The sequence below is a fragment of the Excalfactoria chinensis genome, chromosome 3 (genome assembly GCF_039878825.1).
Source record: "Excalfactoria chinensis isolate bCotChi1 chromosome 3, bCotChi1.hap2, whole genome shotgun sequence".
In the NCBI taxonomy this organism is placed as follows: Eukaryota; Metazoa; Chordata; class Aves; order Galliformes; family Phasianidae; genus Excalfactoria; species Excalfactoria chinensis.
Window position 1 is genome coordinate 31,547,520 of NC_092827.1, and position 27,942 is coordinate 31,575,461.

The following is a 27,942-nucleotide window of genomic DNA, read 5'->3' on the forward strand; positions in this document are numbered from 1 at the left end:
TGAATAATAACCAGACAAAGTAACCTTTGTTAATCAAAGCATTTAAGGATACTTAGATGTGTATTAATATATTTCTTTTCCCAAGTTGTGTTCACTCCAAAGGACTCCAAAGAACACCTTCCCACTCAAGTAACTCCTTAAAGTTGGTCTGTGTCCATTAATAAGCACATCTGCTACATATTCTAACCTGAACTTACACTTTTGGTAACAGTAGACAGTGAAATCTCAACACAACTGTTATGCTCAGCACACACTTGTATCTGCTTCATCAGTTTCCATGCCTACACTTTCAGCCAAAATACCCTGGACTTACTTTTATAAATTATCATCAGAAAATGTTACAATATGGATACAAGACCAGCATCTCAGTGTTACAGTTCAGGAATCTCTTTTTGCCAGTATAGTATTTGCAACTTCTTGGATGCCGATGCTGTCTTACTTACCTAGTAAGTTAATAACCCCATCATTGTAGCACGCAAAAAGTTTGATAAGATCTTTAAACAGAAGCATGAATGCAGCATTTATGACACCATTTGTCAGTTCATTTGGATGAACCTACAAATAAAATGACAGTTAGTTACAAAACGTTTATTGAATGCAAGCAGCAGTTTTAGCTAGTACCAGACATCTGATGCTGTTACAGGCGGAATCAAGCACTGAATACAAGATTACATACAAAGAAACTAAACAGAGGTTGTTTCTGTTTCATCTGAAAGCTGGAGTGGGCCTTGTCTTCCATCTGGGAACGTGTCCTTCCACTCACTAAGAACAGAACAACTTCAAGACTGATTCCTTCAGTGATCTCTTTCCAATATTACAGTGTACCTCCAACAACTGACTCCTGGTTTTATCCTTAAAGCAGATAAATAACCCCACCAACATTAACAATGCTATAAATGTACTGAAGGCACATTTCAATGAATAGACTAGATTAAAATTAATCATTTCACTTACAACTGAAAACCACATGAAGGTATTAAGGAGTGAAACAATGCACATGTGGTAACTTAGTTCTTTTCTTTCCCCTCAAATATTAGCTGGTTAGCAGAAGAAAGAAAAAAAGATACTTCAGTCTCCTTGTTTTGCTCCATTTCTTCCCCTCACTGATGCAAGAGATGAAAGTCCACACTCTGAGTCAAAATTCCTACAGCCCTCATTTCCTAAGCATATAGGAAAGTACCACATTCCACTTCGGTCTGCCTCAGTGGGACACTGAAAATTAGATATTTTTGCTCACATACTGCGAACATTAAGTAAAGCATTACGTACAATGTGAAATGTGTTAATTACACTGCAGCCATTTAAATCACTGCCTAGTGTTAAAGCTGGGTCAGGTTCAATACATACATCAAATTCAAGTAGTGCATCAATTTGTGCCTGTAGTATTGGCATACTCTTCAGCAACTTTTCAGGAGCCATTGTTCTCATTACACCATCAGCTCTGCAAGAGAGAATACAGATTAGAAGCTGTGGTGTTTCCTCTTCCTCCCCACAAGCCTATCTGCTGCCTACACTTAAGCTTAAAGCTGCTTAAGAGTTTGAACAACCTGACAAGAAATAAATGCTCTGGAAGTACTCAGGGAATTGACAGTGCTTGTGCATTAACTTTGTTATGAATAACTAATGAACACTTATTGCCTAGAGTACTTTTTAATGATATATCTATAGTTACTGAAGACAAAAAATACCTCTACGGGCTGCTTCTTTTTTTTTTTTTTTTTTTTTTTTCCCTATCAAATGCCACAATATATGCACATCAATAACTCAAATTGGGCAATCATTGCTAAGAGCTTCTTACATTAGTATGCTTTCCTCTTATTAATTCTATTGCTCCTTCATAACAATATTACTGATTTTGAACTGTCTTAGTGGTGCTGGCCTTTTACTCCAGTTGGATCACTTAGCAGTCATGGATGTGTAGCATTTCTTCTTTGCAGCCCACAGTCTTAGTCTTCACATATGCTGATTTTTATTGCTAAATACCCAAACACACTCAACAATCATCGTGTATTGATCCATTCTGATCACTGATAGGTATGGTATCTCCTCTTTGGGAATGCACGTCACCATTCTTACTCATTTTACTAAATTTTACACTCTCAGGCATCTTGAGAACCAGAAATAAAATGTACAGAAAGGGTCTCCAGAAACACACAACAATGCAGAATTGTTGCTGGATGCCCAGCAACCTGAACTTATGTTGATGTAACTTGAAGCATTTAAAAGTACCATATGTAAAAGGAAACTTAGGACTGCTAGTTCAAAGCGGTCTGCTGGTTCAAAGCCTACCTGTAATATCAATCTACTATCCTTCATGTCACAAAGTTCTTAATGATTTGTATTCCAGATGTGTTCAAGAGATTACTCTGATCCCTTTTACTGGAATGGCATGAAGTTACACATCAAAAACAGCTACAGTAGGCTTTAGACTGTCTACTAGTTCAAAGCAGCAGGGGAGGAAAACCTAGCAATGATGTCTGCATTAGTAGCCCAAAGGTGAAGAATACAGTAAAACTGCTGGAGCAATCCTGTATGTAACTCATGATTAAAATAAATAAATAAATTAAAATAAATATCTTTAGCATGCAGCCAACAAAACTGCACATGCAGTGGGTGTTAAGAGACCTGCAGTGTAGCTGATGCTTCAAAAGATAATCTGAAGCTGTAGATCACCCAGTTAGTCCAAAAAAAAATGTTCTGACAGATACCAATACAATACTCTGACTATGCAACTTTTGTAGGAAAAATCAGCAGTTTACAGCCTTGTTTCATTTGGTTTATAACTGTTCACTGTGTCACCTACTAAGAATTTCATGTGTTCACTTAAGTTTTCCTTTGTAATATGTCATCTTTCATATGGAAACTATCTGGAGAGTAACGAAACATCCTAAATATAGATTCAGAGCATTTCCCTCTCCAAATCCTAAATGCAGTTTCCCTGCAGCACAATTTAATAAGAACCTGATTGAATACCTAGCACTAAAAGCTCCCAGTTCCACAGGGCATCTTATTGCAGTCTTCAGTATTTGCCTTAGTACTCACAGTCTTTCCTCTTCACCTTGTGTAATTTTAATCAATTACAAATATCTAAGAAATCCAACCATTTTGGTATTTCATTATGACTAAACAAAGAACTGAAGAGTGAAGTCATTAAGAAAACAAAATTATGCATAATGCTGGAAGCAGATTTCTATGAGTCGGGCAATCCAATCAGTTTATGTATCTAAATTTTGCTTACCCTTTCTTCACTCTTGCAAAGTCGAATGCCATTTGTCTGTAGGAAAATGCTTTTTCATTCAAGTATCTGCTATATCGCCTTATAAAGGCGGACATGTCATAACCTGTGCAAAAAAAATTACATATTTTACATTACATTTTGCATTGTATGACATCTTCTGGCTTCTGAAGAAAGAAATCAGCAGCGTAGAACCACATTAATCTACTACTACTCCCTACTATGAAGTGATGCACCCAATTCACAAGTGGGTGGTTTCCTGTGGAAACCTGCTAGTGGCTCCAACATAGTTATGGGATGACACTAATAATGGTGAAATTACTTATCTGTCAATATGAAAAATGCCAGCTTAACAGAAAGTTTATACTAAACAGCTACACATTTTCCAAGATAAAGATTGATCTCAAATCAAAATTCCTATTAATGAAGTTTTTACATCTGAGATCTTCAAGGTACGTGATTGTACAAGAAGCCTCAAACTGCAGTGACATTCCAATCTACAAAATTTCTCAACAGCATTACAGTCCATCCTTCTTTTGTTTTTTTCTCTTGAAGTTTCTTCTTTACGTTACTGAAATGAGTATATACAGTAACCCATCATCCTCTTCCATACTGATCCTTTTTTGTTATCTTCCTTAAAATCCACATTCCTCAACTTCACAATCAAATGTATTTTTCCTTAATTTTTCTCAACACTAAGCATCTCTGCAACCTCATGTTTATTACTGCAGTTCGTAATGCCTCATAGAACCATAGAATGGCCTGAGTTGAAAAGGACCATAATGATCAACTAGTTTCAACTCCCCCACCATATGCAGGGCTGCCAACCACCAGGCTAACCAGAGCCTCATCCAGCCTGGCCTTGAATGTCTCCAGTGATGGGGCATCCACGACCCCCCTGGGCAACCTGTTTCAGTTTGCCACCACCCTCTATGTGAAAAGCTTTCTCTTAATCTCTAACCTAAACCTCCCCTGTCTTAGTTTAAAACCATTTCCCCTTGCCCCATCACTACCCACCCTCATAAATAGGCCATTCCCCCTTCTGTTTAAACACTCCCTTCAAATACTGGAAGACCACAATGAGATCTCCCCAGAGCCTTCTCCTCTCTAAGCTAAACAAGCCCAGTTCCCTCAACCTTTCCTCATAAAATCAATCCTCATCATCTATGACACAGTGACGCGTTAACCATGAAACTCCAATTTAAGTTTAAAGAGCAACAAAGTGCACAATAGCATGCACTGGACAGAATTCACATTTGCTAAATACTACTACCACTGAATGTCCAAATACTGTTTTGGTTTGACAGAGGTTTACTATTCTGGGGCTTTGTTCCTGCCCTATGTTATCATTTCTAAAAGATGATCAAGTGTTCTTGGTATCACACGCCTCCAATAAGAGATGGACAAACCTGGTATTGCTTTATTTTGCCTATTTAGCATCCATGCATTCTACATACATTCTACTAACATCCATAACAGCTGAAGAATTACATTTTCTCTGCTCTCTATAACAGTGACCATCAAACAAGCTTTTCCAACAATCAAGAAGATTCACTAATAATTCAAAACCAAACTAGAAAAGCAGACTAGAAAAACTTTAGAGAAAGCAAGTCCTTTATTTCTTCCTTCAGCCTTTTAAGTTTGATATTCAAAACAGAACCAGATAATTCCTCTGGTGTAATTTTTTGGTTTGTTTATTTGCAAACAAAAGATTTATGGACAAAAGTTAAAAAGCACCATGTCCCTAAACTAATTACCATTTAGGACAGAGTAAAATACAAAAAAAACCCAGCCCTAAATAATAAGTTGTTCATTTTTTCTTTTATTCACATAAGAGTTAAGCAGATAGCTGATTTCATCCAGCACTTTTTAGGTAATTTTACAGTTCCGCTATTTGAATGAAGATTTTGCAGGAACTGAGAAACACTGTTTTGAAATGATCTTGCAGCTCTCATTTCACTTGAGTTCCTGTATTAAGTAGTTCTAAAAATGTACTACTGAATCCTTTTAATATTATTTGCTTCTTATGAATGGAGAACTAAATTAACAATAGTATCTTATTTAAGATCTTATTAAGGTAACAGACAAGAATAGGCTTACCATGAGATCCACTTTTGTCCAGAAAATTGCTCAGGTTGAACAATGTGTTTCTAGATGCCAGGTACTGAATGAATCTCTGCAACACAAAGTTATTTCTTATCATAGCCTATATCTGCAGACTTTCTACCTCCTAGCAAGATTACTAGCCTAGTTCCAGTATAGACACATGAAAACGCAGATTTTTGTGGTAGCCTACTATATTTTTCTCAAAAACTTTTCCATCAAGATTAATTATATTTAGCCCGAATCTCTACTGAATATCTTAATACAGAGGATGCAAAAAAAATAGATTCCGTACTAAACATCAACCAAGAGGAGGGAGAAGTAACGATAGCTAATTCTCAAAGAGATCTGAGGAAGCAGAAGATTTATTTGCTTGCAAAAAAGCATGTCCCAACTTCTCGATCCACCAGCCCCCAATTTCAGCAAAGTTGAGGGCCTAAGTACAAGTAGGTCTCATACTGAGAACCAGGGCCAACAGACTGAAACAATCGTGGAAAACAAATCAGAGTGTTGGCCCAAAGTTGTAACATAAACATAGGACAGGAGGAAAAAGTTTACTGCGCAGCACCAGATAAGTTCATTGCAAGAAAATACTTCATGCACTGCCAGGAAGGAGCTGTATCATACTAATGCTTTTGGTTTTGCACAGACACATCAATCTATTCAGGTCAATAAAAAGCAACAGCAAAGACAATGCAATCCAGAAAGCTACTGAATTGAATTTACAGGTCTAGGAAGAGTTTAACAGTCATGCTGAAAGGGCTGTTTGGACAGTGCTACACACAAGCTCAGACAACAGCTTTGATTCTCTAATGTCTTTCAGGCCATAAAAGGCCATTAATAGCAGAACCTGTCATTACACACATGATATGGGCCATCAAGAATGCAAAACCAACATCAGAGCTTCTCCTTAGATTTTGTTCACTGTAGACAGAAGCACCAAGAAGTATTTAATTCTGCATAGCTCTATGTTCAGAGAGCATATAAATTCGGTCACTATATTGAGGCAGGCTGCTCCTTGCTCTAACTCCATAGTTATGTAAGTGACAATGCAGGCCTCCTACTTAAACTGTAATGCTAAAGGTAAGTTTGGAAGCTTGCTTGTCATAAATAACAATTCCTGCCCCTTTTTCTCAGGCCCTTAGTGGTTCTGAAAGATGTCTTTCCACAACTAACATTTTCAGCTTCCCGCTTACCTCGTTGCCATGAACCATGAGATGATGCGTGGTAACTAAGGCTTTGAATACAACCACCCAGCTACTATTTGTTGCTCGCTCAAACAGTGTATCAGCCATCTGAGGAATATTCACATTTGTTTCATTAGTTGCTTGGATCAAGTCTGTAGGAGAGATAAAAGAAAGGTGTCAGGTGCTACAAATAAGACAGGTAAGTTTGCAGCATGGCCAAGCTCTCAGACCACCAGGCTGCTGGCCATGGCAATGACAAATTGCAGATTCAGTGCTTAAGCTGTAAATTAAAATAATAATAATAATAAAAGAAAGAAAATCTGTGAGGCTAGAGTAGTACAAGCAGACCGTGATGCCTTCTGGCTCTCCTTTCCAACAATTGTGACCTGTGCTATGCCCCAACTCTTCCCCATCTTCATCCCAAATGACTGTGGGGTACAGAACACTATGTGACTACTGCTTGTGGGTTTACAAGGTAGTTGTGGCAGTTCATTGTCTCTGGGTTAGATTAGTATTACAAAATTCTTTGCTTACAGGTAGTATGTCAAGCACACTGAATCTAGCCATATCACCGAAGACTTATCACCAGAAATAGATACTCTAGTCATCTCAGAGGTTAGATTTTCATCAGCACGCTACAGCACACCTCCTAGAGTGTTTACATACCTCTAGAGCAAAAGAGTGCACTCAGATATGCATTAAGACCTTTTCATCATCAGGAAAGAAAGTAATGATAGATATGAGCTTCTACTAAAGCACGAGTCCTCTACATACAACTAGTCATTATGCAGGAGAAATAAGATACTAGTGTATTCAGAGAAAGAGAACAAGAAGAAGCCATGGCTTTGGATCTTGTACATTAGGAAAGTGCACACTTGCACATGGCTGTACCTGAAATTAAGATAAATACTTAACCACAAGCAGATGAGCAGCAGCTTTCCACTAGCATCTCTATCCCACATCTATCCCACATCTACTATTAGGATCTTGGATTTACTATGTTTGTTATCTACAGATGCTTGGTGAGTATCTGGCAATTATTATTTACAAGCTATTACCTAGTTTTGGGAACACAATTGCAAACTGCATACCACAACTGCGTGACTAAAGCCTGTGCAAAGCCAGCCACAGTCCTGGCAAGAGAAGACTTCACATAACAAAAACAGCTCAAAACACAGAACTAATTGTGAGGATGAGACTTAACCACTGAATGCCTAAGTAAAATAAGTTAAAAATTAAAAAGTTTAACTCCTAGACTAATCAGTATCTGTTACTAATGAAAATGCTCATTTTTTCTTTTTTCCCTGAGATGGCAGTAACCATTGTTAATGATCTCCCACATATTTCTCCCCTCCCTGCCCCCAACTAGAAATTCTCATCTTGCTATTCAAGTCATTCAGTGACAACAGATATTCTACCTTAGAAGCAGACCTGCTATTGTGACTGATCCTTGTTTGCAACAGATGCACACAGTTGAGATGTACTCTTCAGTAGTACAGCACAGTAGTGGTTGTATTAGCAACCGTCTTTTTGAATGAAAATAGAAATTGCAGTTTGTCAGTTTCCTGACCGTGGAGTGACCTGTTTACAGCTACAGATAAGCAAAGTTCGGCTTTGAAGTGTTTGCTCATTTTTCTGTGTATACGTTGTGTATTTGGAGCACGTCCTGAAATGTGCAGTGAACTTCAGCAGCCTCAGTAATCCTGTCCTTGAAAGAAGCATTTCTACAGTCTAAGAAGTACAGTAGTAAAGACACACTACTGAATGAAAGCAGACCAGGCTCACAATTCTCGTTGATCTTGCTGTAACAATGGGCTAATAATCCTTTATTCTGTAATGCTGATAAGTGCATTACAGAAGACTTTGGTCAGTAAGGGCCTAGAAGCAAGTCGCAATCTGCTTGCTGTCTGTTCACCCCATTCAGAGGTTTTATTTCAGACAAGCATTTGCCTTTCTCACAAGGGAAACATGCATCACATTTGCAAGTCTTAAGTTTCAGTACGTAGCTCACCATGGGGAGAGGTGGTATACGCTGTGTATTCCATCTGTGGGTGTTAGGTAATGAAACCATGGGGGATTCCACCCACAGCACTGCCATCAGGGCAGGCTGCAATGCACGATCCATATGTGCTGCTGCAGAACTGCTTCTAAACCACTCAGTCACTTCTGATCCTCTCCAGAGTGCTGGAGGGTACAGCATTACCGTCTGCAGCTCTAAATGTTTTAGGACATGAGTAATTATAGTGCACTGAGAAGAGGGGTATGATTAAATTTGAGTGTAAATCCTTCAGTGAGCAAAAAAAGAAGTAAACCACATGAAGATGCTGTGTGTCATCTGAGTCAGGAGAAAAAACAAATGGAAAAATGGGTGAGTTACCTAGTTAATTCATCCAGGGCTGGTTACCTTTCAGCCATCATAAAGAGAGTTAAGGAAGCCTCCTCTTAATTAGGAATTGTCAGCATTTGGCACCACTGACAAGCACAACTGAATTTATTGAACTGAGTTTGTTTTGTGGCTGATTGGAATTTCAAGACAAGAATCAGCAAAACTAATTTGCTTTCAGCAAGCTTCCAGCAGGTTTGAGGAAAACTGATCCAGATATTTACTGGCAGGACACAAGTCGCAGGCGGATTTGTTAATATGAAAGAGATAATAAAAACTACTAGATGTAGAACAGCACATCAGAAGCAATATTAAACAGTCCTGCAACATTGATTGTGTCTGCTGTACACAGAAGTGGGATGAATGAGGATTAAAGGTACCTTCACAGTGAATTTTCTACTACTGCAAGCGTACATATCAAATACACTGACAGCTGATCCCCACTCCCAGAAACTAAGTTTAGATGCAAGTTACATAGTAAGGAAATGGGAATTCTACAGCAATCACAGAAGTTCTTTCAGTGACACTCATGAAAGTGGAATCACTGAAGAGTGAAGACCTATATCCTTCACTTGACTAAATTAAAGGACTAAATTAAAACTGCCAAATCACAGCACATGACTTCTATTTCTTCTCTTCACATCTTGCTAGCTGATATTTTAACACTCAGTCAGTTTAGAGATCCTTTTTTGAATTATACATTTCATTTGGATTTGAATATACTTTTCCAGTTAAGTCTTCAAATGCAAATTTAATATACAAAAGAAAAAAAGAAAATCATAAGAAAGGATAGCAATTCTTCTACATCAAAACTTAAATCTGAACACCAGCCTTTAAACTCTTTGACTAGAGCACTTTTTGACCCAGTCTTGAGATATCTGCAGTTTTTTCAGGTAAGAGAAGCAAAGCTAGTGTACGGTCAGAAGGGTGGCCAACAGAGCAAGTGAGGGAATTATCCTCTTCTGCTCTGCCCTCATGAATGTGTGTACTGTACTGTGCCCAGACCTGGGGCTCCCAGTACAGGAAGGATGCAGAGCTAATGAAGAGGGTCCAGAGGAGGTCACAGTGATGATCAAAGGGCTGGAGCACCTCTCCTAAGAAGAAAGGTTCAGGAAGCTGGAGAAGAGAAGGCTTTGGGGAGATCTCATTGTGGCCTTCCAGTACTTGGAGGGAGTTTACAAGCAGGAGGGAGATATCTTTTTACACAGTCTGATGGTGACAGTACAAAGGGGAACGGCTTTAAACTAAAAGAGAACAGATTTCAGTTAGATTTTAGGAATAAAATTTTTACTCAGAGAGTGGTGAGGCACTGCCACAGCTGCCCAGAGAAGCTGAGGATGTCCCATCCCTGGAGGCATCCAAACTCAGGTTGGATAATGCGTTGGGCAGTCTGGTCTACAGGCTAGCAACCCTGCCCACAGCAGGGGGTTGGAACTTTAAGGTCCCTTCCAACCCAAGTTCTTTGATCCCATGACAGCTGTATCTTATCCAGTGCACTTTCATACAGCCTGTACCCTTCCTTCTCCACCACAACAAGGCTTTAAGTTATATGCAAAAAAAATTTAAAAATCCCTATTAACAATAATTAACAATATTAATTAAGTTGCATTTAATATTTGTCCTTTTCAGAGGCTCAAGTGAAGCTCGCTTGGAAAGGAGAATGTAGAAACCAACTGCCAAGCAGCGTTCTACTAGATTGGAAAAGATGCAGCCCTAATTTGCTTAGTTTTTCTAACTACTAAAAATGCAAAAGAGGTGTGACATACTGTCTTAAAAGAACACTTGTCACAGGCAACTTCAAGTTCCATAAACTACGTGTATTTTCTACTTAAAATAAAAGTGCCCAAAATGTGTTGCACCACTGACTGTGGGAGAACGTTTTGCCTTCACTGTTTACATTTGAATTCTCTCAATGAAAGTAATAAAATAGAAAGATGCTATTCATGGCCAGCTCACGGCCACAAAAGATTGGTCAAGTGACTTCACAGTAGGAAAAGCCATAACGATTCAGAACAGAATCTTCTTCAAAGAAGCAAGAAGCTCACTCTTGAACCTCATTTGCATAGAATTCACTCTAATTCAAATGCTAAAGAATTTGTCTAAGTTACTGGGACAGTAAGCAAAGGGAAAGAGGAAAAATCTCTGCCCCCATGCTCATTTCCTCTCTTCCAGAATGCCAGTTTCAGCCCTTCCCTCCACATAACCCTGTCCACAGCCAGTTCAATAGATGCACACACTTTTCCACTCAAGGACAAATACTGAAGAGTTTTCCTTCTCTCAGAAGTTATCAAGTTATTCTGGAGCTGAACACATCAGTTCAGCATTTTAATGACTTACCACAAATAGCAACTGAGCAACACATTGCCTTTGTACTACATTTTTCAGGCAGCTTTTAATAGTTTAAAATATACAAAATGCCACTTGCATTTGGTGGACATCAAGTGATAAGGTTAGCTCACAAAAGCAGTTGCCTTGGAGAAATGCCATTCCACAGCCTATCTTAATACGGCATACTGGAAAAAAAAATACTGCTATTAGAAGGCGAATGCTTTCTGTTAACCATTTGACCAATAACTTTTTGCATAAACAATAACTCTTGTCATGCATGGCAACCCTTATACCTCGTTCTACAAGCCAGCTCCTTAACCAGTTCAAATCTGGAAGACTTAACCAAAATGCACATTCAGTTAGAGAAGGAAAACAAAGCCACTGGCATCAGCCAATCTTCTCCCAAGCCTTCAAAGCATTTATTTGACTTCCTGCAAAGTATAACATTGTTCTCCCCATCCATGCAAGCAGTAAAGCCATCAACCTTTTGGTTGCTTGTTTTTGTACTGCACTATACAGAGTCCTAGATATTGCATGATACACAGAAACAAATTTAGAGGGAATGTACCGTTGCAAGATAATTTCTGAGAAGGATAAAAACTAGTAAATTTTCTGTTGTAAGGTTGCTGCTGTAACTGAATACCAGGACTCCAGCTGTGGCCTGTGATTATCCTTCCATGAGTGTGAACAACGCCTAACATTAAACGTTGGTTATAACAATTTGTAACTCCTATCACATGGTTGTTTACTGGACTATCAATAACCACCAGCAGCAGCTTTCAGCCAGAACACCACAAAAACACAATCCTTCCTTTTTCAGTGTGTTTGCCACATCAGTATGGGGTCATCTGCTGTAATTTCTGCCCTCCAGCATTTTATAATTAGCCTTTATACGTGGTGATCTTAAAATCCAATCACACCTGGCAGAAAGTGGTAATCAATAAAGGCACGGTGCACAAGCTGTTTGAGTTGCTACATTGCTGTCGTTTTTATGCTGAGAAGAACAAATTCTCTTTAGTGATCTCTACCCTTAGATGATCTGTCTTCCTCAGAAAAAGCATATCCTTTGAATTAGCCTGTAGAAGTGTAACTTACACTAACCCAGAAAAGCAGTTTGTAATCCAGTACAAATCTGAATTAACCTTGAAATACATTGGAAGAAGTCTGATGTTTTAGTTGCATTATTTAGTTGCTATGTACTGAAAGAATAAAAAAACTAGGGTGGAGATTAGACAACATACAAGCAACTTCAGGGCTATGTTTATTAGCTATTGCATGCAACGACATTAGAAAAGGGTGAGCTGAATAGTCAGACCAAGTGGCTGACAGGTCTAGCTTTCAGTATCCAGACAGGGGGCTTCATGTACTCAGCTGCTTCAGTAGAATTCTTATTGGAGTCCAGCTACTTCATTAGTGGGTGTCACATGATGATATAATCTTTAGTATAGTGACTGAAAATACAACAAGTAAGACCAGGGTCCTCACGCTCCACTGAACAGACAAGCCACCAGCAGCTGAAAATGGGATGAAATTCTGAACTGCAAATGAAATGCTCACAACTATGTGGACAACCTTGTTGAAGATGTGGACATACCTACAGGATATGGATACCAAGTGTAATGCCCATGTAGTCAGTGCAACAGCATGCAACTCTCCTCAAGGCACACTGAAGCATTGTTGCATCCGCAAGTAATTTTTAACACCAGTGGAATCATTTCAATCCATTTTGTCTCACATCTATAAAGCAATAAATAAAAAGATGGCAAGACTTCCTAAAAGCAGGAGGCTGCCTCACATATGAGTACTGCTCCTTAAAAGAGGTTTTAAAAAGCTGACTGATATCCTTTAGGGTTTGAAGGAGCACCCTCTCTGTGCTAAAAGAACAAATACAACAGGATGAAACTAAATGTCCAGATCCCTGAAGATCATTCCCTTGCATCACAGCAGTTTAACAGAATCTTCTGCTTCTGCCAGCCAGCCAGATGAGTTTAAGCTTCAGAAGTGCTGAGAAACAATCTACCAGTAGACTTAATTCTTCAGCATGAAGCTTTTCACATACTGCATATCACTCAATGCTACAATAAATAAAATAAAATAAAATAAAATAAAATAAAATAAAATAAAATAAAATAAAATAATTGCTAATCTCAATGGAATATCCACCTGAGAAGTGGAGGATGCAGTTAGGACTAGTAACATTTAAACAAGCTGACAGCAGTAAGTTGCTATCTAACAGTCCAAAGCCACCACTGTATCTGAAAGATGCACTTGCCACCGGCAGTGAAAGTCTCCTATCAAGTACTGAGCAGTGGGGAAGTTGGAATCTGTCATGCAGGCTTAAATCCAGACAACAAAGCTTCATGCAGAGGCAGATCTCTAGACTGAAATACCAAGAAGTGTCAATTAAACTCCTAAGCACGCTGTAGAGTTAAGTTTTTGGAAGGTAACTTTTCATAATACTGCCTAAGCATTTTCCAGCTTCTGAGTGAACAACAGGAAGTTCTTTACCCTCACCTATGGTAAATATTGTAACTTCTGCCTGCTAATATTGCTGCCATTCACAATAACGGAAGAATATTTGCATAAAGCTTAGCATAACCAGAAAGACTCGCCAAGGCTTAGAATGAAGAAACACATCAGGAAGTCACAGGCAGGGTTCACATATGAAAACAGTGCTGTTTTAGAAGCTAGAAATGAACCATTGAGTCATGATAAATTGTACTTGTTTTCAAATACTGGTACATGAGATACGCTGACTTCCTCTGGCTTTCTGCCCCTTAGCAGAATGTACATTCCCCTGTAAATGCATTTAAATGAAGCTATAAAACTTGGATTAAGAGCTATAGGCACTATGACTGCATTTTGGATTCCAGAGCCATGCAGTAAGATCCAAACCCAAGTCTCCATTTGAAAAGGTTGGGTTTTAAAAATCCAGGGTTGCTAAAGAACTGATGCAATGATTTCTTAAAGTTAGTGTCTATATTCAACCTCTACATAATGAGAAACAGCAGCTTTCAGAGCCAGGAAACAGGCCAGCTGGCTTCCCCCTTTCATACGAGTCCTACACTCTCTAAAATGAGAAGTGAAAGGAAGAGTTCCTTTAAAAACAGTTCGAGCTCCCACTTAAGTGCATCTATATGGTTACTTCTAATTACATGTAAAGATGCATTCTCTAGCTAGTGAAGTCTTGCATCATGGCAAGATCACTGTCTTATGTTGAGGACCTCCCCACAAACTTGTTGACTTGAATAAATTTTAAGAGCGTGGGCAACAAGTCACTATGTTTTATTCATGTTTTGAACAATCATGTCTTCTTCTCATTTCTACGGAGTACCATTTTAGAACATTCTGTAAACTACCAGACTTAAGAGATACACAGAAATTATGCCACAGGCACTAAAAGCCTGCCAGTCTCTGCAGGCTAACAGCTGACCATCTGCTATGGAAGCATCCACTGCCATTGTGTCATCCATGCCCGTGCCGCGCCAAGCCAAGACCCAGTTTGAAGCAATCAAGTATACTGTCAGCAGTCATGCCACAGTTTGTCCCACCTCTTTAACAGAGCACAAAGTTTAAGACACTTTCTTGAAAGGACATGTTTCTCTGGTCCTTTAAAGAAATAGTAGAACAATCCTAGCTCAAGCAGACACCAGCCTCCTGAATCTGCCCTTATTAGTGTTTCACATTTCAGCTATAACCTCATCTCCTAAATTGCTAAGGAAGAGAAAACAAACAAACAAACCCATGCCTTCTTTTTCATTCCCATATATAAAACCACCTTGGCAAAACACAGCTGAATCATTTTGCTAGAGCTCTGTGGCCCAAATACAGCATTGGGAGCTCCTGCCAACCTGATGTCTACCTGTGGTAATTTTGCATATTGGCTTACAACCAGAAAAAAAGGGTTGATTGTAACCAGTTAGCCTCAAGCTACAGATGCATCCTGGCAGCAACTTGCAGTTCTCAGTATATATTAGAAGCACAGAACACCAAAAGGTGGCCTTCAAGCATGACCGTGCCTGTGTACTCACACCATCCTCCTCCCTCCTGATCTCCCCACCCCACCCCCCCTGACACAAGAAATATCACACACACGTTTGATTTTTATCAATAGCTAGAAAATAGTCTCTAGCAAGGGCAATCAACTGACACAATGTGTCAGCTCAAATGGCCAAATTACATGTTACAAAAATACACAACATTAGCATGACATCAGGACTTCTCAGCATACAATTCCTTTCATTGGACTAGAATGAGGTATAGATACAATCTAAAAAAAAAGAAAAAAAAGAAATAATGCATGAAATCACATTACCCTGGTCAGGGAGGAGAAACGGGAGGGTATTTAAACTTGGTTAGCCTGGACGTCAGTAGTAATAAAGTATGCTGCCTCTTGCTATACTGTGCCTATTAATAAGCTGTAAGCCTCAGATGACCTGTGGATTTTACCATTTGCCAGCAGCACAGAAAACACCATATTCCATGTATATTTACAGTGATATGGTCAAGTCTTGAAGGCTGACATCCAACACCATCTGTGGAACTAGTTAGGCTGATGGTATATTGCTTCTCTGGTAGACTAAAACTGCCAAGTACTGCAGCAAAAATAAGTTTCACATTCTGAAGAGGATAATTTTTATGATTGCAAGCAGCCCACTGACTACTATAGTCATGAACTGACTGCTAGTTACAAAGCCAGGAGGAGCAACTGACACACCGGAAGGCTGTGCTACCACTCAGCGTCACCTGGAGAACAACCTTATGAGGTTCAACAAGAGCAAGTGCAGAGTTCTACAGCTGAGGGCAAATAACCATATGCACCAGTACAGGTTAGGAACTGATCCACTGAGAATGAGTAGAGAAGGACCTGGGTGCTCCAGTGGACAACATGTTGGCCATGAGCCAGTAGTAGCCCTGTGGCCAAGAAGGCCAATGGTACCTCAGGGTGCATTAAAAAGGGCATGCCCAGCAGAGCTAGGGAGGTGATCCTCACCCTCTGTTCTGCCCTGGTGAGACCACATTTGGAATGCTGGGACCAGTTCTGAGCTTCCCAGTTCAAGAAAGATAGTGTTTCTAGAGAGAGACCAGAGGAGGGCTGCAAAGATGACTGAGGGCCTAGAGCATCTCTCTCAAAGGAAAAGGCTGAGAAAGAGACCTGGGACTGTTTGGCCTGGAGAATTAAAGACAGAGCGGATCTTATCAATGTTTGTAAATATCTAAAGGGTGGGAGTCAAGTGGGTGGGGCCGGGCTCTTTTCAGCACTGCTCAGCAAGCAATGGCACAAGGGGCAATGTGCAGAAACTGCAACAAAGGAAGTCCCATACAAGCATGAGGAAAACCATTATTGAGAGGATGGACGTTGGAACAGGCTGCCCAGACAGCACGTGGAATCCCCTTCTCTAGAGACATTCAAGACCCATCCACTTTCCCCTGCAACCTCCTGCAGGGAACCTGCTTTATCAAGAGGCTGGATTAGATGATCTCCAGCAATCCCTTCTAACTCATACTTTTGTGATTCTATGAACCTACCTTTTCAAAACATACTTCATACTGTTTTTCAGAATGTCTTGTGAGTGAATTAAATACAATCAAAATAGTAAGATTAGAAGTATTAAAAACAGTTTTAACAGTCTACCATGTGGTTTGTGAGACTCCAGAAAAAACAGACATAACCATACTCCACAAAGTGACAAGCTAGCCTGTGCCAAATATTGCCTTCTAGCAATTGACAACATCTCTTTTATTCAGGTTTTATTTAAGCCACCAAGCCCTAATCCAAGCAAAATTTTGACCAGTAGGGAAGCTAAGCAACTATGCTGAGTCTGATGGAGTGGGATGCTCTAGCATCCACTTACCAGCTTTATACTGCAATCTTGCTGATACTGCTGACCAAAAGGGAACAAAAATACTGTTGCAAACCCTTTGCTAAGAATCAGTGCCTGCAAAGCTCCTAGGAAGTCTTCTCATATCATATGAGTTTAGGGTTCAGACTAGTGCTATATAACACATTTTTTTCTGTACATTGGAAGCCTTGTGCTGAGACTCTGACCCTGATTCCCCAGTTTGCTTTTAGTCCTTGCTGTTCAGTTTTCATGGTATTTGAAACCTGGGCAGAATATCCTTCCTAATCTGCATGTTGCGTATTTAAGTTTGGTGATTTCATCAGGCACTCACTGGTGTGACTACTTCTGTGTCTGTGGTATTTTCCCTATGCACTCACCAGAACTTGTCCTTTTCCACCCTTATCAACATTCTGATCTGTGCCTGGAAAATAAGCTCCAAAAAGGAACAGCACATGTTAAGTTAATGATACTGTTTGGTACAATTGACTCATCTTTAGACTATAGAAAGACTAAGGGATGCCTTCAGCAGTACCATATGTCTGCAACTGACTGTGGGAGACCTTTCATTTGTTTTTTTTTTTTTTTCCTTGAGGACAAGGGGGTATATGTGGCACAGTTTTAGTAATGGAGAAGCTTGCAGGGGTGGCCTGTGTGAGAAGGGTGGTCTCTTTCATGGGCTGCAGGGAACATCTGCTCCAGCAGCACCATGAGCCTCATGCTCCACCTCTGAACTTGGTGCTTCCTCTGCTGATTCTCACTTTTTCACTGCCTGTCCAACATTTCCTGTTCCTTCTTAAATATGTTTTCCCAGAGGTGTGTCCAGCTCAGCCCCTGGGCTCAGCAATGTCCTACAACGGGTCTGTGGTGGCTGTATCTGGCCCAGGACAGGCTCTTCTCACCGTGCAGACACTCTGCTGCCAACACCTTGCCATGGACACTCAATACTGGAGAAAAGGTAAAGTGCAAAGAGTGTCAGTTGTCTCAAGTATCTTGAAAACAAGCAAAAAAAACACCAGATGCAGGTGTACCTCTGCTATATTATCACTTCTTCAGAAGCAGAGACTAACAGTACAACAAATCATTCTCTTCAGTTACAGTCTCCTCTCAATTCCAAGACTAGCAACTCTTCAGTCTGTCAGTTGACTTCAAGAGAGAGAACACCAAGTGGGGAAGTATCACTCACCACTGCCATTTTCTCCATCGAGCAATAAGCACTGAATAGCATCCAAAATTCTGTGTGCCCTTCAGAGTTATCCTGACTGCAGTCTACTTTTAAGCACTTCAGAGGATCTTTCAAGAAACACAGACACAGGACCCCTCCAACAGGGTACTTTCTAGGAAACTACACAGAAGTCTTCACTAGTGGGACAGGCTCAGGTGAGCGCATAGAGATTGACTTAAGAGCCAGGTCAGGAAATTAGACACACAGATCAAGTCAAACAACAGGAAATAAAAGAGAAAAATATTTTTTTTAATTATTGTTTTTGTCAGTCACTGCAGCCCAGGGATGTAGCGTTTCTACACTACAAGAATGTGATGAGATAGTCAACCATGAAATAGAAGTGATGAAAACTATGGATGGGTCACTGTATTATTGCTCTGCTCTTCCAGAAGAAAAGAAAAAAAAAAATCACACACTTTTTTCATCTGTGCAGAATCAGAAAATGCTAGACTTCATTTATATAATGGAAAAGTAGCCATATCATACTGACCATTTCACAAGCAAGGGACCACAAAGAAAGCAGAAAAGGCATGACTGCTGCATTATAAAGGTCTGCTGACAGAAATCATTACAGCAGAAAGACCCAACCTGTCCCAAAATTGGTCATTCGTGACCTTGGCAAAGCATCTCTAACAGAAGGATTTTGACTGTTGAAAACAGACTGAGAATATGTCTTCAGTGGCTGAAAAGCCAAGGGGAGGAAGGGTAGGACTAATGAATCTGACTTTATCAAGTTACACTGTTAGGATAAAAGGATGTTTAATATTACACTATTTACCCACTCTTCTGTTTCCTGTCCTCCCTCTCCTTAGGCACTGCACCATAAGAAGACAGAATAGTTTTGATGCACAAGATCAAGTGATCTTGTTCAAGTTTCTGCCTCTGAATCCCAACTCAAACTTCTATCCAGGTTCAAACATATTCCTTCAAATTATTACTTGGCCAAACCTTACCTTAATTAAGAGGGGAACCTTCTCTTGGTACACGTGCCTCAAGAACAGCATTTCAATGAGGCAAACATGGGAACAGAGGTAATGTCATAGGGATGCTCAAGACTAGCTAAGACTTCTTATTAGCTCCCCTTACCCATTACAGCTGTTTGTAGTCCTACTTAGAGATCTACATAACTCCAAGTAAAGCAAGTCTTCAAAACCATTTGCAGACAGGACACGAGCTAAGTCCACAAAACCAGAGTGCTAATCACCACAGAGTGATGATGACAGCTTTCAGGGGAAAAAGGTGCTAATCTGTTATCCACTACTGAATGGCCTACTAAAGTAAAGAATCGCTTGCTTGGAATGTTTATTTTCCAATGAGAAAGAGAGACTCATTGGGTTGACAAGAATAAATTCACAATTCAGAATAAATCCTAGCTGTGACAGCAAAAACAAGACACTGTACTAAAACTGATCTTCATTGAAAACCACTTCTCTCATATATAGAAGCTATGACAAATTATTTTTTTATACCTCACTATCTTATACTGTAGTGGCTTCATTAGTAGAGTGTGAAGGATAAAGCCTGGCTTTTGCAGAGATTCTTGGCAATTTTTTGAGAGTAATTCCACAGCCAACCAGACAAAGCATCACCTGGACTGCAGAGCAATGCAGCACTCATATGTCTGTGCTGCTCCCTTCAGTAGCACAAAGCACCTCAACAGCAAACAGCTTCTGAAATACACACTTCATTTAATGCTAGCAGGCACTGATGCAAGTAACTGAAGATAGCTCTGCTGGCCTCCACTTTTCACAAAAGCCATCCAGCTAGAGATATATAATTATGTAATTATACACAATAATATCTTGTACCTTTTTCTTTACTGAGCCTGGGAAGAAAGCTTAGCCCATTACTTTTGGTCAGTCACCATTTCTGTTTCAGCATTAGAGACCACAGTAATTCAAACTCATTAGGTCATCCATTCAGTTTGCAGGATATAGGCAAAAACCCTTCAGAGACAAGTATCCGTATCAGCAAAACACCGACACCAGCCCCACATTTCAGTTACCAACATGATTTAAACCGTATCTCTTTTCAGAGCCTTTTTCAGCCACATACAAAGAGGCAAAATTAGACTTGAGTTGCAAATGCTTTCTATTTCTACAATATGCACACAAGTCATCTCCAGAGTCACAGAAAATTCCATCTCAATCCTCATCTTTGCTTCTGCATATCATGAAAACCTCCCAGCTTTTGATCAGCCCCCTGGAAGGGCTTCGATCTTACAAAAACTGGTTTGAGGAAGTTAGAAGACATTACATGGTCTTTCTAAGCCATGTAAGACACAGTATTGAACACTCCAGAGCTTCCTCCTGCTGCAAAATAATTCACTGACAACATAAGGAAAATCCCAACCATTCTGATCCTTTTCAGAAACAGGAACTTGTTACAAACAACCACAGATGTAACAGCCTCGTTGCTTTCCACTTCACTTCCCTAACTGACAGATCACTGGTCTGTTTCTCAGCTAAATCCTTATAAGTAGGTCTGAGCAGAGCTCCATTGATTTTTTTTTATTTTTTTTTATTTTTTTTTTTTCGCATCTATCATGTTTTAACATTTGAAAGTCACGACATGTCCTTTCTCTGAAAACTTATCCCTATTGATGCCCTCAGAGCCACCCTCATTTAAGGCTGGATGCTTGCTTTGCCTCCCCACTATCAAACCCCCAGCAAAGCATTAGCACAGCTTTCATAACAACGCTGAGAATGAAGCTTCTGTGCTGTGCACAAGTATTGTCCTCACAGCTGAATGACCATAGCTCATGTATCCTTAACATAGCCCATATATATCACATCCGCAAATTCCTCAATAGCCTTTTTCACCACTTCAAAAGTAAATACATAAATAAAACCACGCTGCTAATCCTCATCTCACCATGCGAATGCTTTCCTCACTTGCTGTATCTAACTGCAATTTATTTAACACAACACAATTAGCAGAGGGAGATGAATCCATATCACTGTGCAGACTTTAAGGCCTCTGTTGGAATGAAGGCACTACAGCAAGGGTGATACCAATTTTTAAGTCCAAAAGGATCAGAGTTCCAATGTGCTAGCTGCAGTGCCTGGCTCCAAACCATCTCTGCATCCTACATTTATGCTTCTTTTCCCCTCACAGACAATTGGGATTTGTTCAATGTACAACTTCCAGTGGTAGTTTGCACTGCTATCAGAGCTGGAATAATTCAAAAAAGTGGTAAATGTCACCAATGTATATAAGCAGCCTATTCACGCTTGGTACTTCTTCCTTACATAACAAGTCTGTGCAGCACCCAGAGTCCATGCCAAAGGACAGCCACAATGCAGCATCCACAGCAAAGCCTGCACTTGTAAGCTGTGCAAGTACAGAAAGCCACGCCAAGGTAAGCATGAAGCAGCTCAGCTTTTGTCCACAGAAAACACTTCATTATCCTTTTTTCCTCCCTTCCTCATGCACATGGACTCACACTCAAATCATGCTTTTTCAGCCCTGAGAGCAACTTTCCACTACTTAAGCACTATTTACAAGAAACTATAAAGAAAACCAAACAACTTCCCCACACACCTTCCCACCCGTTGTCTTTCTGTAACCTCCAGAGTTAATGCCTTCTGTAGCAAACATGAGGACAGGCATCGTGCCCCATCCTCACAGGACTCATGTTCAATGCTTGACCTTTCCACTTCATTTACAAAGCCCAGATGCTAAGCGGGACGCTGGCAGGTAGCAGCCAGGTGTCATGTCACACAACCCAAGACACTAAACACAATTACAGTGATCCATAAGGATGCAGAACCGCTGCTCTGATAGCAGAATTACAGCTTTTAATAACACATTGTTCCTATCACCTCACATGTTATCTCTAGTAACTAAAGCCTTCGTTGTCAAAATCCTTCATGCCTCAACTCAGAACTTAAGGTAAGTTTTACCTTCTGTTCCCTTCCCCTGGCTCACCTCTGCTACTTGTCCATCAGCAATGCAGCCAGCCATGCAACTCAGAGCACAGCCCCCACCTGCAGCGCTTCCTGCATGCAGACAGGGGATGGGCATCTGCTTCTCATTACAACACCAGGCCCATCCTAACACTTGCTCGCAAGATAGACACCAGAGTTCAAGGAGCTGTTTCACAATTCACAGTGCTGAGGAGATGCCTCAGGTTTAAGAACCTGAGAATACATTATCTTCTAAAACATGAACCTGATTTTCATTGATAGCCCAAAATTTTGAATGTATGCATCTCCCACCAACAAGACTCAGTCTTTAATGATCCCAGATAGTTGAATGCTCAACTAATTCACACAGTCTGGAAAACAGAAGATAAAATGAACACGGACATCTTCCCAGGAAGTGATTCCTCCCCTTACTCATGGCTATCCCACATGTAGGTGGGCATGAAATGGACAGGAACACTACAGGATTCAGTCTGCCCCAGTCTTATTTCTGAAGTAATAATACTAGCATCAATATCCAAGCACAGCTCTTTTCCAGACCTCATTACAACACTGGCAAATTATTTTTACCTCACTCCTCACTTCAGTCCTACCTATTCCAGATAGCGCTTTTGCTTCTCTATAATTGTGTGCATGCACATGTGTGTATAGAATATATGCACATTAATATTGCATAGACACATCATGGTTTTAATTACAAGAGCCAAGCTTTTTGTTTGTTTGTTTGTTTTCTTTCCCTTTTAAAGCTAACGCTTCTAGTAATAGACACAGTAGGACTGGCCATACACAGCCTACAGACTGAGAGGTGTCGACAGCTACCAAACATCAACACAGGCAATACCAATAACCAAGAAATTTCAAGTCGGTGGATTATCTACATTCATCAAAAGATTTTTTTTTACTAACATACAAGTAAACCAGAGAGATTACATGACATTAAGACAGCAGATCTATGTTAACAACAGTTTATACTCAAGTCAGTATTCAGTCAATGGTGCTAAACCAGAATCACAAAATGGCTTAGGTTGAAGGGGACCTTAAAGTTCATCTAGTTCCAAGTCCCTGTCATGTACAGGGCTTCTCCCCATCAGATCAGGCAGCCCAAGGCCCCACCCAATCTGTCCTTGAATGCCTCCAGGGTTGGGGCACCCACAGCTTATCTGGGCAGCTATGCCAGCACCTCACCACCCTCTGAGTAAAGAATTTATTCCTAACATCTAATCTCAGTCTCCCCTCATACATTTTAAAGCCATTCCCTTTCGTCCCATCACTATCAAGACCATGCAAATAGTCAGTTTCCATCCTGCTTATAAGCTGTCTTCAAGTATAGAAGTCCACAATGAGGTTTCCCCAACGTCTTCCACAAGCTGAACAAGCCCAACTCCCTCAACCTTTCTTTATTGGAAGGGTACTCCAGCCCTCTGATCGTCTTTGTGTCCCTCCTCTGGACCAGCTTCAACAGCTCCATGTCCTTCTTGGACTGGGGGCCCCAGGCCTGGACTCAGTACTCGAGATGGGGCCTCATGAGGGCCCAATCCCTCTCCCTGCTGGTCATCCCTCTTTTGACACAGCCCAGCATATAGTTGGCCTTCTGGGCTGCAGGAGCACACTGCTAGCTCATGTTCAGCTTCTCATCCGCCAGAATCTCCAAGTCCAGGGCTGCTCTCAATGAATTATTCTCCCAACCTATATGCATATCTGGGATTGCCTCAACTTAAGTGCAACACTTTGTACTTGGCCTTGTAGAACCTCTTTAGATTCCCATGTGCCCACTTTTTGAGCATGTCCAGGTCCCTCTGTATGGCATCCCTTCCTTCTATTGGGTCAACTATACCATTCAGCTTGGTGTCATTAACAAACTTGCTGAGTACACTCAGTATCTCTTTACCATATAAACAGGAGTGCTGGACATGGCTGAAGGCTGACATGCTGTGTTCCACTTGAAGGGCTGGCCATGAAATCATTAGCACCAAAATCTGTAATTACTTTCCAGAAGTAATACTACCTTCTTTGAAGAAATACAGTGCCATCAGAACTGTGTTTACATGCACTTGCACCAACATTACTTGAGAATGGACAATAGCTAAGAGACTTCTTGATACAATACTCATCTTTATTTCTGAGTGTTTTTCACCATGTGTTCCCAGCATTTCCAAAGAAGAAAAAAGAGGGGTGGGGGAGGGGGGAAAGCATTTACTTTAGGCATCATTAAAATCCACTGTTGATATCTTGCAACCAAAGCTGGACAGTTTCTATGGTGAACAAAGCCAATTATCATCATACAATTAAGTACCTTCACCATCCTAACTCCTTGGTGCCTCCAAGAAGGGCCTGACAGTTGAGTGGGTTGAAAAGAAGGAATTGTCAAGACAAAGCATTACAAGCTCATTGCCTTTTAAGAAACATTTTGACTTCAACATTGTTTCATGCATTAACCAGCTACAGCAAGTCCAGAACAGACAATATATCTCTGAAACAAAGCCTATAGAGATCCTCAATAAAACATGACAGAAAGCACCAGACAGACCACAAAGCTGCCATTAGATGCCTAAGGCCTCAGCACCTGCCCTTTTCCTCTCCAAAGGCCGTTCCAATCCACAGCATAATGCTGACCACCACACCATCACCTAAGCTCTTCAGAAGACTGCTATGGAAAGGCCACGCTCCTGTCACAGCATTTATCCAGGGGCAGGGGGAGGTAGCAGCAGGCACATGCCATTCTGCCATGTGCACGACCCCCTTCCCAGGTTGGGGCTCTGCTCTACAAGGCGCAATTTGCACTGCCTTCCTAGATGAAAGGCAAGAGGTCAAGAGGAAAAAAAATGGCTGAAAGAGTGGTATTATGCAATACGAGAAGAAATGCAATAATAACTCATCGTCTCCTGGAGATTTCTCACAGCCCATTCTACTCACGAGATGGATTACAGTAGCAAGAACACGCAAAGCCGCATCCCAGAGGGCCGCAAGCTCAGCCCCGGGTCTTCACTGCAGATACAAAAGGGATGCTTACAGTCTAGGTGCTTCTTCTTGGGCCCCATCACTTCATGCGTGGTGGCTTTGCAGACGGCTCTGGCTACGGCCGATCCCGTAACGCTGTACTGAGCAGCTGCGATGCGATCTGTCAGCGTCTGACCCGACATCTTCGGCTGCCGTTCGTGCTGCTGCCTGCTCTGCAGAGGCAGAAAACACGCGAGGGGAAGGGGCTCGCGGGCTGCGGGCCGTGGGGAAGCGGGGGCCACCGCGCAGAGCTCCTCTGCCCCCCCCCACTCGCCCCCCCCGCCCTTCTGCGCGAGCGTTTGCCTCGCCAGACAATTCCAGAGCGGCTGCCTGGGGCAAAAAAAAAGGGCGATTTCAGGCACTGCGGGAATAGGAAAAAAATAAGGAGAACAGAGGAAGACGGCACAAACGGCGAATGAGGGCCTGGGGGGGGAGGGGGGAGAACTGGGGAGGAAAGCTACCCCCATATCACCTGCCCCGCCACCACCGCCTCACCGGCCCGCCCGCTCCCCCCGCCCCGAGAAACGGACGCCATCAGCGCCCGGGGGGGGTTGTCAGGCAGCGCCAGCACCGACCTGTCAGAGCGTCCTTCCCTCCGTCCTCCGGCCGCCGCCGCCGCCCAGGCCCCCCCCCCGACCCCGATAGCCCCAGGTGCGGGGCGGGCTGCCCCCTCCTCCCGCCGCCGCCGCCGGGATGCGCTGGGCGTGCACGGCCGGGAGCCGCCGCTGCTATTTCCAGCCTAATCCTCCCGCAGCCTAATCCCCGCGCGACTGCCGCAGCAGCGCCGCCCCCAGCCCGGTGCAGAGGGCGGAACGCAGCCGGCCCGCACGCCGCCGCAGGTCGGTGGCCCGGCGCGGTCAGGTGACACGGCGCTGAGGCGGGCCGTGCTGAGCCGTGCTGAGCTGAGCCGGGCCGCTCGGTGCCGCCCGGGGAGCCCCCCGCCCCGCCGCGCCCCTTAAAGGCGACGCCGAGGGGCTGCGGGTTTCCAGCGAAAATAATAATGATAATAAAATCGTAACTAAATAGAATAGAGCCGAAAGAATAAAGAACGCGCAGCACCTTGCGCAAATGGGGAAGGCGGCAGGAGCCGCCGATGCTTCTTCCTCTGTCTGCGGTACGGTCCCGTGGTTAAGCTTCGAAATGATTCACTGAGACATCCCCAAACTGCGTGCAAACTGAGCTTTTATTACTGCCTAAGGCCGTCGATGGCCCCGGAAAAATTCTCTGTTGGTTATTGAAGATATCCTAAGGACCGCGGTTGTTGTGCTGGGCAGAGCGCATTGCCAACAGCAGCAGCAGCTCCGGGGAGGAGGGGCGGGGGGGGGTTGTATGGTTGGAACCCAACCGAGCGATGTGCGGAGCTTTCGGAAATGTGGCGCACATGGATTAGCATAAATTGTCTGAACTTAGTTCTGGAGTAAAGTGATTTCGGTGGGTGGGGTCTAAGCGGAATGGTGCTGGTAGCAATTGCATTGAGTTACTGTAAGAGCAAATTCAAGAAGACGATGTGTGCTGCTAATTACCCAAACACAGCAGTGCGTGCAGCCGGCACTGAAGATCCATGCATAGGAGGCGATGGCTGGGTCGTGTTGCATGCAGACACACTGCACCATTTCCATTCATTGCACCAGGCGCACAGTGCTGTGTAGGAACTGTGTTCCATGACAGTATGAAACAGCAGCTTCTTCACTACTGCTTTTTCTCTTCCTCTCTCTCATTTTAAATATAACTACCCAGAGGTTTTCAAGTTGCAGGTAGCCTGAAAGCTTCTTGTAGCAGGGCTCCAAAGTTCCAGTTCCTGTTTCTATGGGAAATGTCTTCTGAATAAAAAAAAACCCAAACCACTTCAGGTGGTGCTTGTGCGCCCTGAAGAAAGTTGCTCCACCCCTCTAGCTCTCAGTATGAGCCACACATCCTTCCTTTTGCAGGGTGCAAAGATTCTTTCAAATTGCAAGACTGAAATGTTTCCTCGTGCACAGTATTCAAATCTAATTTGAAAAGATCTGTCACGTATGTTACTAACCACCAAAAAGCAGCATTAGGAACCTGCAAACTTCGAATGCTTTCATATTTGAGAACTTGACCCTCATACGTGAGAATGTCACAGTCATATAGTGGGTGTCTGTAGATAGTGTCCAACTTCGCAGTTGGGAAGTTATTTCATTAGTGGTGTAACTTGTGACCAGTGTGTATATTGCACTTTACAGCTTTCTGAAGGGAGGCTGTGATGAGGAGGGGGCTTGTCCTGTTCTGCCAGGCAACAAACAGGACCTGAGCAAATGGCCACAAGTTGTATCAGATGAGGTTTAGACTGGACATAAGATGGAACTTTTTCTCTCAGATAGTGATCAAGCACTGGAATGGCTGCCCAGGGAGGTGATGGATTCACCACCCCTAGCAGTGTTCAAGAGGTGTCTGGATAGGGAGCTAGAAAATATGGTTTAGGGGTTTTCTGTAGGTATAGTAAAGGGAGGACGGTTGGACTAGATGATCTTGTGGGTCCTTCCCAACCTTGTGATTCTATAATTTCTAATCCTGAACCAAGCTTAATGTGACAGCCACGACTCTTTCTGAACCAATCCATATCACCGTCAGCAGTTTCAGACACAGAGAAATCTTGGCAATGTCACCAAAACCATGGCTGTTTATACTCACCCCTTTTTTTAGTTTCACATTGTTAAAATGTTTAAGTGAAAGATACTGTAACTTTATACAACC

The 27,942-nt window shown here is 41.9% G+C and overlaps 1 protein-coding gene across 1 annotated transcript in view; it reads right to left on the reverse strand.

Moving 5' to 3' along the window:
• Positions 1–26,143, reverse strand: part of SNAP91 (synaptosome associated protein 91) — a 71,578-nt gene extending 45,435 nt beyond the window's left edge. The window contains exons 1-7 of the mRNA XM_072333841.1: positions 25,800–26,143; positions 25,238–25,397; positions 6,535–6,677; positions 5,336–5,411; positions 3,239–3,341; positions 1,348–1,441; positions 444–555 (exon numbers count right to left, since the gene is read on the reverse strand). Coding sequence (XP_072189942.1) covers positions 444–555; positions 1,348–1,441; positions 3,239–3,341; positions 5,336–5,411; positions 6,535–6,677; positions 25,238–25,367 — 658 coding nt within the window. The 5' untranslated portion in view covers positions 25,368–25,397; positions 25,800–26,143. The remainder of the gene's footprint in view (positions 1–443; positions 556–1,347; positions 1,442–3,238; positions 3,342–5,335; positions 5,412–6,534; positions 6,678–25,237; positions 25,398–25,799) is intronic.
• Between the last annotated feature and the right edge of the window lie 1,799 nt (positions 26,144–27,942).